General features: G+C 35.7%; 2 protein-coding genes across 10 annotated transcripts in view; one reads left to right on the top strand and one right to left on the bottom strand.

Moving 5' to 3' along the window:
* Positions 1–1,001: 1,001 nt before the first annotated feature.
* slc8b1 (solute carrier family 8 member B1) lies at positions 1,002–13,594 on the bottom strand. 2 transcript variants are annotated; one of them, XM_046840362.1, is made up of 14 exons: positions 13,406–13,594; positions 13,011–13,163; positions 12,753–12,805; positions 12,072–12,129; positions 11,759–11,864; positions 11,464–11,631; positions 11,214–11,330; positions 10,565–10,695; positions 10,232–10,373; positions 7,470–7,591; positions 6,460–6,613; positions 6,132–6,212; positions 5,919–5,983; positions 1,002–1,325 (listed from the first exon to the last, which is right to left on the bottom strand). In XM_046840362.1, exons 1-14 carry the CDS (start codon positions 13,592–13,594, stop codon positions 1,137–1,139), a joined length of 1,728 nt encoding a protein of 575 aa, XP_046696318.1. In that variant the 3' UTR covers positions 1,002–1,136. The 2 variants fall into 2 exon arrangements, with proteins under 2 accessions (XP_046696318.1, XP_046696319.1); XM_046840363.1 differs by having other exon boundaries at positions 11,464–11,625.
* Positions 13,595–13,721: 127 nt separating this feature from the next.
* tnnt3b (troponin T type 3b (skeletal, fast)) overlaps positions 13,722–15,215 on the top strand; it is a 61,176-nt gene continuing 59,682 nt past the window's right edge. For 4 of the 8 annotated variants that reach the window (XM_046840371.1, XM_046840366.1, XM_046840365.1 and 1 more), the window contains exon 1: positions 14,318–14,350. In XM_046840371.1, the coding sequence (XP_046696327.1) occupies positions 14,333–14,350 (18 nt within the window). In that variant the 5' untranslated portion in view covers positions 14,318–14,332. Of the gene's footprint in view, positions 13,858–14,317; positions 14,351–15,215 lie in introns of those variants that run through there. The other 4 variants (XM_046840375.1, XM_046840373.1, XM_046840368.1 and 1 more) reach the window with 2 other exon arrangements.

The following is a 15,215-nucleotide window of genomic DNA, read 5'->3' as shown; positions in this document are numbered from 1 at the left end:
AAGGTACTCATTCTGCTATTCACATCAAGTTAAACACTTTTAGCAAGGACCTTCAGAGGTCACATAGCATGTCAGAACTATTGACTATGACCTAATATGAGCAGATACAAGCAACTTTCCTTAAAATACCACCTTAATATCCTGATACCACAGGAAGAGGTGGTTACTGTGGTGCTGGTGACAATGTTTATCAAGAGGTAGGAGCTAGGACTGGAGGTCACTATTTTACATAAAGCTCTGCCAAACAACCAAGTTCACCTCTCACTATTCTAGAGCTGAGTTTATGAGAGCTATTTCAAATTTTATATGTTTACAACTCTGCCTATCACAGAGTTTTTGGAACACCACACTCGCCCCCTGATTTGTGGTTAAATGTCATTAGCCAGGTTGTTTGTCAAATTTGAGCCTCAACTCTAGGTATTTCATAGCAAAATCTAAATTTACCAGCAGTTATTTGAAGTTAGCCAGATATGATTTGAAATCTTTTCAAAAAACAAGATTTTTGCATCCTATGTTATCTCAATTGAAATGTCCCGAATGATCTTCAGCATTAGTTTGACTAGCTGGCATACGATAAAAAAAAACTTTAAAATATTTTTCCATTATGTGATAAAGCAAGTAAATGAAAAATACAACCTCCTCAATGGAGTTTCACCACCTCTAAATTAAGCTTTAACTCCTATGTACCACGAAGACAGGCCCTAAGCCTATTAGCTACTGCTAAATCTAAAATTGTTCACTTGAAAATGGTCAATTTAGAACCAATGTCAGTAATTTATCCAGCTGGCTACATGTATTAATTAATTTATTAAATAATATAAATAAATTTGCTCATATTAAATTAATTAATTATTAAAACAGTCTTCAATTTTGTTGTCAGTGTTAATGAATCTGCAAAATATGCAATAAGATATTACAAATAAATGAATGGAAGAAAACAAGCAAAAAGAAAAAACTAAACTAAAAACACAATTAATGATTAAAAAAAAACACACCATGTATTGGTGTTTTTTAAAATGAGATTTAATCATCCATATTCAACTATCACACTGCTTTAAAAGAACATTTTATACTGTTAAAACAGTCCACAGCTTAGTAGCCTTTCTAGATAGTAGTGATCAGTGTATGTGCTTGGTTTAGAGGTGTATCTTTCCAAACTCTGTAAGAAGTGCAATGATGAGAAAGATGGCATAGAAGAGCAGGAGAAAGATGCCATAGGCTCGACTCAGGTGAAAGCACTGCAGAGGAACGAGCACAAATGAGAAGACCAGAGAGAGACCCAGCGCTGCAGCCAGTACCCAACACAGCAAACCCTCCGGCTCCAGCTACGCACAGAAAAAGCAAGTGAGCTATATATGCATTCACGTTTTCCAAATTTTCCATTTTTATTAGATAATAATTTTACACACACACACACATATATATATATATATACATACGTATAATGTGTGTATGTACGCGCGCGTGCATGTGTGTGTGTGTGTGTATGTATGTGTGTGTGTGTGTATATATATATATATATATATATATATATATATATATATATATATATATATATATATATATACACGTATATATATATATATATATATATATATATATATATATATATATATATATATATATATATAAAATAGATATTTTATATATACATATAATCATAAACTCATAAATATACATTTTACTACTGCCTTCTGCGTACTTTGTTATTCTGAAAATGGGAGTTGGATATGTCTGTAATGTCAATTTTATGTGTCAAAGAAAAAATGTTTATGAGTCTTTAAAATGCTGCCTTCTACACAAAATATAAAATTAATTGTATGGTTAATAGAAAAACAGGTAAATGAGGAACATTTTAACCAAAGAACTGTTTACAAAGATTAAACAAGTTAGGAAAATACAATCACATAAAAACATTTGTAGACACTGTACACATAAAGCACCTGTCAAAAGTTTGGAAACAGTCTTATATTGCTATTATATCGCTATTGAGACATGCATGCTCCTTAATTTTATATGCAACAAAATAGGTGATTTATTAGTATAAAGATTTACTTTGACCAAACAGATGTTGGTACAAAATATAATAATAAGTTTAACTTTACTTTAATTGAAAAATCTTACCTTAGCATAAATAACAGCTTTACACACTCTTGGCATCTGGCAATACATTTCTATAAACATTCTTTTAGTCTTTTAGCTAACATACTTTGCCATGCCACCTGTAAAACTTTCCAAATGTGTTCTTCGCTATTTGAATATTTCTTTCTGACCTTGTGAGTAAGTTCATCCCAGAGCAGTTCAATCAGATTAAATAATAGTTACCACTCCAGCCGACTGTTTTCTCTATAAATAACGCTTAGAGAACCTGGCAGTATGCCTCATTGTGTTGTTGCATGGTGAAGTTGGTTCCATTAATTGCAGTCCAGACAGAATTGCATGGCATATGGAAGCATGCAATGGTAGTCATGTTGGTTCAGTATTCCTTTCACCAAAAATAATTCTCCAAACTTCCATGCTCCAAAACAGCCTGAAACCATTAAGCTTCCACCTTGATGTTTGAGTGTGGGTGTAAGGCAGTCTTTGCCTTTCTTTGCATATAACAGTAAAAAAACATTTGTTTTTGCTATAGTTCGCAAAGAATACCCTTAATTTCTGACAACTATATACTGTCTTAATTTAATAAAGATTTTGGAAACTACAAACAATAAAGATGTGTAAATAGCTTATATATTAAACTGTAACCTGCATTAATGCATAACCACCAATGTTCAACCATCAACACCTTCTTCATTGTTTTTAATGCAAAATCAGAAAAACAGTTAAATGGAATAAACTTGGGCTGAAATGATTCCTCAAGTAACTTGAATACAAATAATCATTGAAGCAAATTATTGATGAAGATGCGAAATGAAAATGGCAGAACTGGGAGAAAACAGTGATGGGTGAGGATAAGATTCATATGGAAGCTTGTTTCTGCCACATAAAAAAATGTTTCCTAATTCCCACTTTTGTTCTTGCAATTCTGACTATTTTTTTAGCCAGCTGGGTGGCTTTACCCCCTCTGTAGTGCCAGACAGCTTTACACATTGAGAATGAAATAGGCTACAATCAATAGAATCGCATGGTATCAAACTAAGCAACTGATCCCTGAGAGAACTCTGTCTTACAATCAGCTCTGGAGGGGACGGAACAGATGAAGACAGATGAAACAGAGGAGCCTTGTTCACACACCAAAGGCTTAAAACTTCAGTCCAACATGGTTGCCAGTGGATAGACCAGAAATGTGGGATGTTCACGAGAAATAAACTCGGAATTGCGAGAAAAAAAGTCGGAATTAGGCAAACTTTTTTTTTATGTGTCAGAAATGGGATTCCAATAGGGAATGTGGGATTTAGGCCGAAAGGGACAAAAACAAGTTTCCAAAGTTTGGGATCATTTCAAACTTTTTTTTTTACAATTCTGATTTTATTTCATCCACTGGTTACCATTTTGTTGGCCTGAAGTTTGAAGCTGTTGGTGTATGAACGAGGCTCCTCTGCTTCATTTTGTTCCGTCTCCTCCAGAGCTGATTGTTAGACAGAGTTCATGTGATTCTATTGATTGTAGACATTTTCATTTTCAATGTGTAACACTTTCTGGCACTACAGACGGGATGACTGCTAATTAGACAAAAACATTTTTTTTTTGTGAAGGAATTGTGAGAAGTCAGAATTTGCGCAACCATCCACATGATGTACAACTTTATTTTACTGAAAGCTTGCTAATAGTTTTATTAAAACATGACATGAAAATGACAAATATCACAGAAATATATATATATATATATATATATATATATATATATATATATATATATATATATATATATATATATATATATAAATAAATAATCTGGTACCTGGTGCTAATTTCCTTGATTATCTGTCAACCCCTATTTAACTGGCAGCCTAACTTCCAGTTTCACTGACTCTGCAAGATGGTGGGCCGTTCTAAAGTGACTGAAAGCCTCCAGCAGCAGGTTGTCAGATGAAGGCCAAAGGATGACCCTATCAGCCATAGCAAGACAAGTTGGTCGTTCCAAATCAGTGATTTAAAGAATATTGAATCTTTACAACATCACAAACTCATTCAAGTCCGCCAAGAAGGCTGGTCGTCCACGGAAGACAAATACAAGAGAGGACAGGATACTGCGGAGGATCTCAATGGGCAATCGTTTCCACACTGCAGCTGGAATTGCTCACCAGTTCAGCGCTGAACAGGTTAAGGATCTGTCTCGTCATACAGTGTCTCCACGTTTAAGAGCATTTAGACTGAAAGCCCACTCTGCAGTGACCAAACCTCTCGTTAGCAGAAAGAATCAAAATGCTAGACTAAGCATGTTGTGTGGACAGAGGAGAACTGGTCCAAAGTTCACTTTAGTGATGAAAGTAAGTTTAATTTATTTGGGTCTGATGGGAAACATTATGTTCGGTGACAAACTGGAGAAAGACTGAACCCAAAGTGTGTAAAGATGTCAGTGAAAAGTGGAGGAGGAAGTGTCATGGTTTGGGGCATGTTTTCTGCAGCAGGAGTTGGGCCTCTTATACAGCTACATGGCAGAGTGAATGCAAATGTTTATCAGAACCTTCTTTAACAACATATGGTTCCTTCCCTGCGTTCATCACCCAATCAGCCCACAGTATTCATGCAGGACAACGCTCCATGTCACACAGCAAAACGGGTAAAGCAGTTCCTTGAAACTGAAAACATTGAAATAATGACATGGCCTGCCCAGAGTCCTGATCTCAACCCAATAGAGAACCTCTGGAAAATCCTTGGCGACAAAATTATAGCCAAGAAACCCACTACAGTCACCGAACTGTGGAGGAGACTGGAAGAAGAGTGGACCAAAATCACACCAGAGCAGTGTGAGAGACTAGTGCTGTCCTGTGGCCGCAGATGTGCTGAAGTCATTCAGAGCAGAGGCCTGTACACTTCCTACTAATTGCTGACTGTCGTAACCTTCAGAAAATTTTGTTGTAATCTTTTTCCATGCTACAGTCATTGTTGTTCTCTAATTTTGATCAGTGTGTTTTCTGTATACACATACACTTTATTGCCAAAAGTATTGGGACACCTGACCTTTCCTGCTATATGTGGTTCTTTTCCAAAATGTTACCACAAAGCTGGAGGCACTCAATTGTACAGGACGTTCCAGATGGCACTCCAATAAAATTCTGCATTCACTTGAACTTGGAAACCCAAACTGTTCCAGCATTGCAATGCCCCTGTGCGCAAAGTGAGCTCCATGAAGATCTGGTTTACAGAGAAAGATCTTGAGTGGCCTGCTATACAGCTCCAATCTCATCCCTACTGAACACCTTTGGGATGAATTGGAACGCTAACTACACCCCAGGTCTCCTTCACCTACATCAGTACTTGCCTTTCATTATACCCTTGAGGCTAAAGACAAATATCAATAAGCACACTCCAAAATCTAGTGGAACATCTTCCCAGAAAAGTGGATGAAATTAAAATAGCAAATTGGGATTAAATGTGGAATGTGATGCTCAAAAATCACATACCATATTAATGATCAGGTGACCTAATACTTTTGGAAATATAGTGTACATATAAAAGGTTGTAAAGTTAGACATGTTCATCCAAATAGATTTTTTTTACCCAAAACCCACTGTCATCGCCTAAGATGGAAGTTTGGTGAAAAACGTTTTTTTTTGTAAATACATCTGTACATTTAAATATTTGTTTGGTCTGAGTAAATCTTTAATTTAGGTTTAATTATTTAGTTTGTTAAACAAAAGGAACAGGCATCTTGTTCCTTTTGTCTCTTAAAAACAATAAGACTTTCCAAACTTTTGACAGCCACTATACATTAAATGCAGTATAATGTATATAATACAATAAACCAGACATACCTTAATAAAATCATGGTGTTTGAACATCTGCAACAGGCTGCCAAGACCAACTCCAAAAAGCATGTCTGAGAGAGACAAATGCTAAGGTCTGCTCAAAATCTTTTTTTTGTTCTGTTTGTCTCTATGGGAAGGTCCATGAATGTTGAAGAGCATCACCCTGCTAATAAAATTACATGATCGTATAATAATAAAATAATAATAATAAAAGGATACTGAAAATGATGCCACCAAAGCAAGCAGAAATTGCCATTCGGGGGTAGCCCTGCCGTGCTATAGTGATGTCAGCAAAACAATCTGTTGAAAGAAAAAATAGATTTACATCCAACACAAGTGATCGCTTTTGCAATAAACATCATTTGGGCTTTAAAATTGAAATTATGATTGTTATTAAAGTTAATTTAATTAAAGTCCTATTTTAACTGATCTGATGAGGGGGAGAAAATAGCACTCTAATTAAAAACCCTTTCTTTCCAAAGTCAAAGCAGGGTAGAACTTAATATACTAGAGGGATTACATTTGTTCGGTGTAACTGTTTGTGTACCTCCAATGCTGTTTCCCCATGCAAGAAGTGTAAGTCCTAGTACGGTATTACTTAAACGAAGGACTATGCCAAGCATGTGCAGCACACTCACAACTTCTGATGCCACTGTGTTGATCCACAAAGCACTCACTATGAATCCCAGTAAAGCAAAGAGCTGCACATATACAAACACAATGACTAATGAGCTACATTACACAATAACATAAGTTCATACAGTGCATTCTTAGATTATAAAAAAAGTTAAAGATATTTTAGAATATCTGCTATTATTTTACAAAACTGTTACTGCAATCAACTGGCAAAAGAACATTTTCAGAGCAGGTTATGCAGCATCTTTCTTTGTACAGAAAAGTCAGCTAGTGCAAACAGAGACAATTTAGGGTTCCACTCTAAGCCACATAACCACTAGCCAGTATAGCTAATATAATGTGAACAGTGTAGAGACTTAATTACATCAGGCATGAGCAAAATAGTGTCCGCATGCTAACCAAGCCAGGTAATGATACAAATCTAAAATCAATCATTCACCAGCTTTCTACCCCATGAAAAGACAAATAAATGGATAACAAGCAAATCAATCACATGTTCATGTAGCCAAATCTTTCCTTTTCTAATCTAATGCCTGATCTAATGCATAATTTAATTATGCCTGACACAATGCTGACTCTGAATAACTATTACAGGATTGTCATGGACATGAACAAATGCATGTAAACATATTTTAGACGACTTCAATATAAAAAAGGTTAATTCATAAAAAATATTATTTAATTAGATCACATAATTACATAACAGAAACTATAACTGTATTTTTCATTTGTGTTCTTATGTATTTAATATGCACATGGCTACAAGTAAATAAGTAGTTCATTTTTGCTTTTTGATTAAAAATAGAACAAAACAAGCAAACAAACAAAAATGTGAGAATAAACAGGTTTAAATCAGGTTACAGTTGATATAATTACAACTGTCAATGTTGGACTGAAGAAGATAATAGAATTAAATCTCACAAAGTGGTAAAGAGGATGATGGTCATTAGTGGTAGAACAGTAGACTATGCCTGAGAGGAAGGTTCCAACAAGGGCTGTGAGCAACCATACTGGAAACTCTCCTTCAATGAGGTACACCCCAACTGCAAAATACACAGAAAGAAGCAGACTTATCTTGATTCAAAGTATTAAGAGAATATATATTAATTTAGGTACACTAACTGTCTATTAAAGTGCATACCTAAATTTTAACTGAATGGCAGACTGTAGGTGTGTAATGGTACACATATTTGTACCAAAAAAAGTTTTGATTCAGGGTTTTTGTTATGGTGCACATCAGGGATGCCACAATTCTCAATATAATATTGAACCGTTCGGTACGACATCCACGGTTCAATACGCGCTTGTGAATTGTGGTTTTTCCGGTTTTATGTTTAAATAATTTATGTGCTTTTTATTTCTCTCTGCATTGACTGTTTGTGTGTGCCTGTAAGTCTACGAGCTGAGAGGAGGAAACTCCTCCCCGCGAGTAAATGTTCAATCACTATGCTCTAAAGTTAGGGGGCGCTGAACCATCATTCCACACTTTAACATGGTGAGCGGTGGTGAAGTGAGGCTACAGTACGAGGAGGCGCCGGTGTCTTTTAAATCTGTGGTGTGGAGACATTTCGGTTTTGCTGTTGAGTATAATGCCGAGGAAGAAAAAACGGTAAACAAAAAAATGACTGTCTGCAAGCATTGTTTTACACGTGTAGCCTACTCAAACGGAAACACTTCCAATATGATTGCACATCTGCGGCGCCATCACCCAGCAATATCAATGTCTGAAGGCAGGATAGCAGAGCAGGTAATAAAGTCCTCCAAAAAACAACAGTCCCTCGCTGAATCCTTCCAGCATACATACCCAACTGGTTCCGAGAGACACATGAAAATAACAAAGGCAGTGGGGGTGTTCATTGCCAAAGATTTGCAGCCGTTTTCGGTGATTGGAGATGCGGGCTTTTGTCATCTTATAAAAACACTCGATCCGCGTTACAGTCTACCATCTCGCACTTTGTTCAGTTAGCAGTTAGCAGACAGTATTCATGTGGATGCTGATCCATTCATATGGTGGAAAACAAACGAATGCAAGTTCCCCCATGTAGCAAAAGCCGCACAACAACACCTCTGTGTCCCAGGAACCTCTGTTGCGAGTGAGAGAATTTTCTCCATTGCCGGGGACATTGTAAGTGCAAAACTCTCTCGCCTTGCTGCAGAGAATGTTGACAGGATTATCTTTTTACAGAAGAACCTCAAAATACAGGAATAGATAGCTGACCTAAGTGAAATTGCACTTTACATTCTGAATGAAGGATACTGTACTGGAGTGCTGTTAAGTTTAATTAAGATGGTTTATTTATGTTCACTGAAGTACAAGTATGTTTATTTGAAATGGTCAATTTATGTTTACTAACTTCACATGTATCTTTATTTTCAAAATTTAGGAATTTATGTGTTCCCTAGTTTGTATGTGGGCTACCAGCAGCTGTGAGATGTCAGTGTTTATTTTAAAATAAAAAATGTTTATATTATACAAAACACTAGGAACCAGTGGACTTTCCTTTGCTTTTAAGTAAAATAAAGTAGTATTGCAATAAATCGTTTTTATTTGTTTCTTCTTAACCTCTTACTGTTCCTAATGCCTAAGCATAGAATAACAAAAAACACTTTTATGTGCTAAGCCATCAGAACCGAACCGAACCGAAAACCGTGGTTAAAAAACCGAGGTATGTATTGAACCGTGGGCTAACTGTATTGTTGCATCCCTAGTGGACATGGTATTGAATGAAATCCTTCAAAAGTTAAAGGAGTCCCCTGACAAACGTGATAACTTTCGGACTGCAAGTTTGTTTAGTCTCCGCCTAGCACTGCATTCTCTGTGTCACTTTTAATTTTTTATTATTAAACCTTTAAACATACACAGCAATGCCGGGGGTATATATATAAAAAACAAAACAAAAAAACACTAGAGTTAGTGCAGTGTCACTGTGGCTTCCTCACTCCATACTGGGAAATACGAGTTGTAGTACGTTGTAAAACTTTGGTTTTGTGCATGGGCAAAATTGAGTGAATGAAATGGCATGAATGAATGACAGATGAAAGTAATGAAGATAAAGTATGCTGAAATAAGCAGAACAGTGAAGTAAAACATATCTTTAAATAATTTTATATTAAATGTAAAGCACACACACTTATATACACATCTGTATTACCCAAATGGGGTCAAACTAATGTAAACTATAATTAAAATCAATGGAAATTAAATTTCCATGTATTTAATTTTATTTAATTAATGTAATAAAAAAGCATATTGCATTAATTTGATTTATTCCATTTTATTAATTTTTTTTATAAAATGTATATATAAATAAAATATATATATATATATTAAAAAAATATATATATATATATATATATATATATATATATATATATATATATATATATATATATATATATATATATATATATAATTAAAACCAATAGGCATTTTATTTAAAACTGTTTTCTAAATGTAAACTGTTGATGTTCACAAATGTTAATAATGAACTGCCTTTAAAAAACAAGCAATTTTATGTTTTGCATTTATTCCCCATAACAGTGCATAACGTGAATGTTGTGTACTGCTACACCCCTAGCAAACTGTTAGAGTTCAACACAATCAGTATTGCATCAATAAGCCCATTACACTCAAAGCCTGTAGGAAAACTAACACAGAAGTAAGTAATACTTTTTTGACTTACATGTCCCTGAGTTCAATGTAAGCACACACACCAGTGGCCCAGTAATAAGGTGCAAGCAATTAAGAGGGCGGTTCCAGTTACTTTCCTTCTTATTAGAATCCACAACTGGAACTGTCAGCAGCAATAGCACCTCAAATGGCAGCTGGAATGGTTCAGACAGAAGCACTCAGGTTCTTAACTTAAAATACTAGCAATCTAAATGATTGTTTAAAAACAATGAAAATTACAATTTAGACAAAGTAAATCATCTAATAGAAAATTTTACATTGGACCTAAAACCTCAATGACATTTTAATGGACACAAACAACTCAAGTCAAGTGAATATATTAAACCTGAATAATCTTGAGCACTTTCCAGCCACAGTGTATCCTCCTCCAGCTCCTTGTATCTATTGGGTTAATGGCTCTCAGGAAAATGCTATTAGTTGACTCAGTGAAGGAGATCAAAGGCTCATACTCTTCATCTGAAACACAGTCCACAATTTCCATTACACACCAAATCTACAACCCGCATACTGTTGTGATGGTCAGCTGTAAACTATATATACTGTATATACAGTGGAACCTTGACACTCGCGACCTTAATAGTTCGCGACTTTTCATTTGGAACCGGACTAAGAGTAACTCAGGAAAAATCTGATAGATCACAAAAATCTGCAAGTGGTAACATTTTAAACCAGAGTTTGTACTAATAAATTACATAAAAATGTTTGAAAAACTATTTTATTATTGTATTATTCATTTAAAGTAGTAAATAAAACATTTATGACAAGTAATTCACAGTTTTTGTTGAGTTTAAAGTAGAGTACATGTACAATTCCCCTTGAAAAAGGAACCTTCAAAAGGAGAGAGTCAAAACCTCGCGATTTTTTGTTACTCGTGAGGGGTCATAGAACGTAACCCCCACGAGTATCGAGGTTGCACTGTATACTATAGACCAATTAAAAACTATTCATTAATAAAACACAGGAAAGGGACTTACCTTGGCTAAACTCTGTTGAATTTTGAAGTGGTTCATGAGGGGAGCGTGACAGGCACTTATAAATGTATGCACTCACCACAACAGTTATAACATACAGCACATACAGTCCAAGGTAGCCTACAGAAATGCATATAAACTAAGTTCATATAAATAATTTCATCAGAGAAGGTGAAGAAAATAAATTACGTAGTACATTAAAGTAACCATAAGAAACTAAAAATGTTGAAACAAAACAAAAAAAACCCCAGACCCAATGCTTCTTTTAGTAGCATTTCTCTCTTATAGAGAATGTTGAATGTCCAGAAGACAGCAGCCATGTAGAAGATGAGATCACGCAGGAAAGGACGAGAGGCCACATTGAAAGGTCTCACCAGGGCCACACTCCCAGCAACCACAGTGGTCACAAAGATGCCTGCCCCTTACATAAACAAATATACAGCAAGTTAAATATGACCAATACTTATAGCATAGAATTGTGCCTTTAATTATTTAGTATATTTACCTTTAACAGATTTTAACAATATAATTGAAATCTACAGACTCACCAAACAAAGCTCCAATGGCCAGACCAGCTGTCTGTGGACGAGAGAAAGCAGCCATGGCACTGAACACATCTGGAGCCCCATTACCAAGAGCTAAAAATGTCACTCCCTGCACAACAATGTTGTTATGGAAAAGCACAATAGACCTTCTAATGTTAAAAAAGGCTTTCTGGGTTTTAGAAAGAGATTAATCTCTTCACTTTAGAAACGATCTAAATAATTTTCGTAGCCGACTTTTACACTAAGCTCTACATAAAAACAAAATGAAATGAATATCTTAAAAAATAGGGTTGAGTACCATTTTGTTTAAGGATACAGCCACATTTTGTGTCAGCCTCAAAGTTGAGGATATAGCTGAGAGGTTGGGACAAAAACTACAAAAGTAAAGAATACAATTAATATAAAAATATATATACAAACACCCTTAAACATTAAAATAGTACTGTTTAAATGAAAAATCATTCCTTTTTATTACACTTCACATTCACTATCTCAGATTAATGCATGTGCAACTTTTTTCTAACTTTTGGAGCAGCACAAGCTATTATATAAAAATAAAATCATCTTTGTGTGGTCAACAATAAGCATACAGGCATCTAACCATGGTCTTGATGGAAATTAATATGTTATTAACCATTCATTCCTTTTCATTAAATTACATTTTTGCCTTTTAAACAATGCAAGTTTGCTAAGCAAAAGTGCCAACCACAATTTCCCCTTCTATTTGAGCCACTGGAACACCAAAAAGGGCTCTGATTGGTGGACTGTCTGTAGTTCATAAAGGTAACCATCAGTCGTAGTTCAGCAGATAAATACTGGTCATGGATTTAATCCCAGCACCAATCAGTATTTCAATGTAATGAGGAAATCTGGGTGAAGTATAAATAGAACATTCCACCTTCTTCATTCCTATGTTAATGACCTTGTTAAATAAAAGTAAAGATTATCCTGCTAAGCGCATCATAGCCCTGCTTTAAAGGGTAAAAACAAAACTAACAACTCTGATGCAATCAGTCCAAGAATCAGGAACAAAATGAACAGCAACAAAACCTGAAAGGGGAAACAAACAGAGGGGGAAAATCATTAGTGCAACGTTATGTTGTTAAACTGTCAATATGGTTTGCAGATAAAACAGAATATACTGCAGGGTTGTGTTTATCTGTCTCTATCCCCTCTCCCACATACTCCACTGCTGTAGCCTTCTCTCAACATTCATGTATTGCAAGGCTTGTAAGCAGACTTTAGGCGTACTTACATAAAGAAAAATTGCAAGGGGCAAGAGTTTAGATGGAAAGAAGCAAAAAGTGATCCAGAGGTAATTAATGAAGCCGCCCTCGACATGGCAGTCTGTGGTGTTCAGGACGAACTCGCATCGCTGTGCGGCCGGTATTGTCATCACCCTGTCACACTGGTAACACAAGTACACACACACACACACACACACACACACACACACACACACTTCAGGCTTGACAACACATTAATGAACAAACTTGTGGTCATAAAGTCGTGTACCCAAAATACAAAAGTTGATATAACCAGTATAGCGAGTTTATAAAAGTTTATAGTCCATGCAATCAGACCATGACACATTACACTTTTGGAAACACACGTTGAAATGGTAATATTTCGGTCACGTGCACGAATTACCTGCTCTTCATTACTTTTCAGGTCAGACACAGTCTCTGGACCTGCACTGAGATTCCGATCGGCCAGTTCCAGCGGTGTGTCGTTTACTTCAACAGCTGTCCATGTCTCAGAGATTACATACTCTAGATTAAAAGCAAATGTTAACGCGGTGATTAAAAAAAACCCTGTCATTACTAAACGCCGTCTCATCCGTTCCACCGCAGCGGGAAGAACATTGCTCCCAGATTTACTTCCTTAAACGGTTCACTCGGATGTATCGCATTGATTACTGACTACATACGTAAACTAAAGATCATCACAATCTGAAATAATAAAGAGATGATAATAATAGAGTCTTAATGTCGAGCACGAACTAGATTAAGGTAGCATTTGGTGTTTTCGCTGCGGAATGACTCCTGTGTCGATCGTGAATCATGTGGCTCTTTGAGAACCGACTCCTTTGAAGAGTAAAGGTACGGGTTCATATTTCCTTCCTCCAGTACATATAACTTTCATCTTAGAACGGTCTGTTGATTAGAATCTGTTTTAGAACAGGAGTACTCCCTGACCTGTGTTAGTGATGGGGGAGTTTGCTTTAGTAAAAATAACGCCAGTAGGACGTTTTAGACTCGATTCTTTTTGGGACTGCTGAGTCAAACGAATCGATTCAATGAAAAGAGATAGAATTCCAATTTTATACTGTGTTCGACTTGACTTGTAAGTGGTAATTTGCAGGTTGGAAATACATGATTTTCCACCTCTGCACGGTCGAATTGCGAAGCAGCAAAAACTAGCCAGCTTACTTTAATAAGTAATGCATTTTAGCTTCAAAACAACGAATTATATATAGATTTAAACTTCACGGACAAGCCCCGCCTTCTTTCATGTGACCCATCAAATGAAAGAAGGCGGGACTTTAAACATTCACACAAGCCGCGCGCCGCCTCAATGTCGTTGAGTATGAAGGTAAAATAAACACGATAATTGGCTAAAGTTTAATCTATGACAATTTTTGTACAAATAAAAATAAAATAAAATTAGCTCTGATCAAGCCACATTTTATTTCAAAATTAATCAGTCTCCATATCCAAAGATAAAACTGCCAGAAAGTCAGATTTAGGGAAAATCTGTTTCAAAGTCAATTAGTCCCATCTCAAAGTAGGGTTTGAGCGATGATTGCCCCAATATAAATGGGTTTCTGGGATGTGAAAAACAACTGAACAACAAATGATCCTATGCAGATGCTACAGCTGCAACTAAAACCTTGCACAGCAGTTACTGTGCCATGATCGCTGGAGTTCACTGAAACGTCGCCCTGAAACACTGCTGAACAAAAAACTAAAACATTAGGTACAGAAACTAATTCTGAATACTGAGATGTCTAGCTACTTATTCATTATTTCAGTGCATGCTTAGTGCATTATGAATATTGATGTGGGTATACATAAGAATTATATAAATGTCTCTTTTATTATGTTGTACCTATTTGGTTGCACTAAATGTTGCATATGTTTTTTGTTGTTAAGTGTAAGTTTTGTGTAGTTCCTTATTGTTAATTTATGTTTGTGTGATGTAGCAACTTGGTCCTGGGTAAATATTGCTTTGGTTCACTGTGTACTGCACTGTATATGGTTGAGGGGACAATAAAAGCCTACTTGCCTTATAAGCAATTAAATCATAATTAAAATTCTAGCCAGCTAATGCTATTTGGGACATGAGCTGAGGTCGGTGGTGTGCTTGTAAGTAACACATATATAAACATACACACAAGAAGTATTATGAAAAACTTTTTTATGGGTAAAATAAATAAGTAAATTAATAAAATAACAGC

The sequence above is a fragment of the Silurus meridionalis genome, chromosome 26 (assembly GCF_014805685.1).
Source record: "Silurus meridionalis isolate SWU-2019-XX chromosome 26, ASM1480568v1, whole genome shotgun sequence".
In the NCBI taxonomy this organism is placed as follows: domain Eukaryota; kingdom Metazoa; phylum Chordata; class Actinopteri; order Siluriformes; family Siluridae; genus Silurus; species Silurus meridionalis.
Note: the sequence above shows the minus strand (reverse complement) of the source record. Positions and strands in the feature narration are given on the sequence as shown.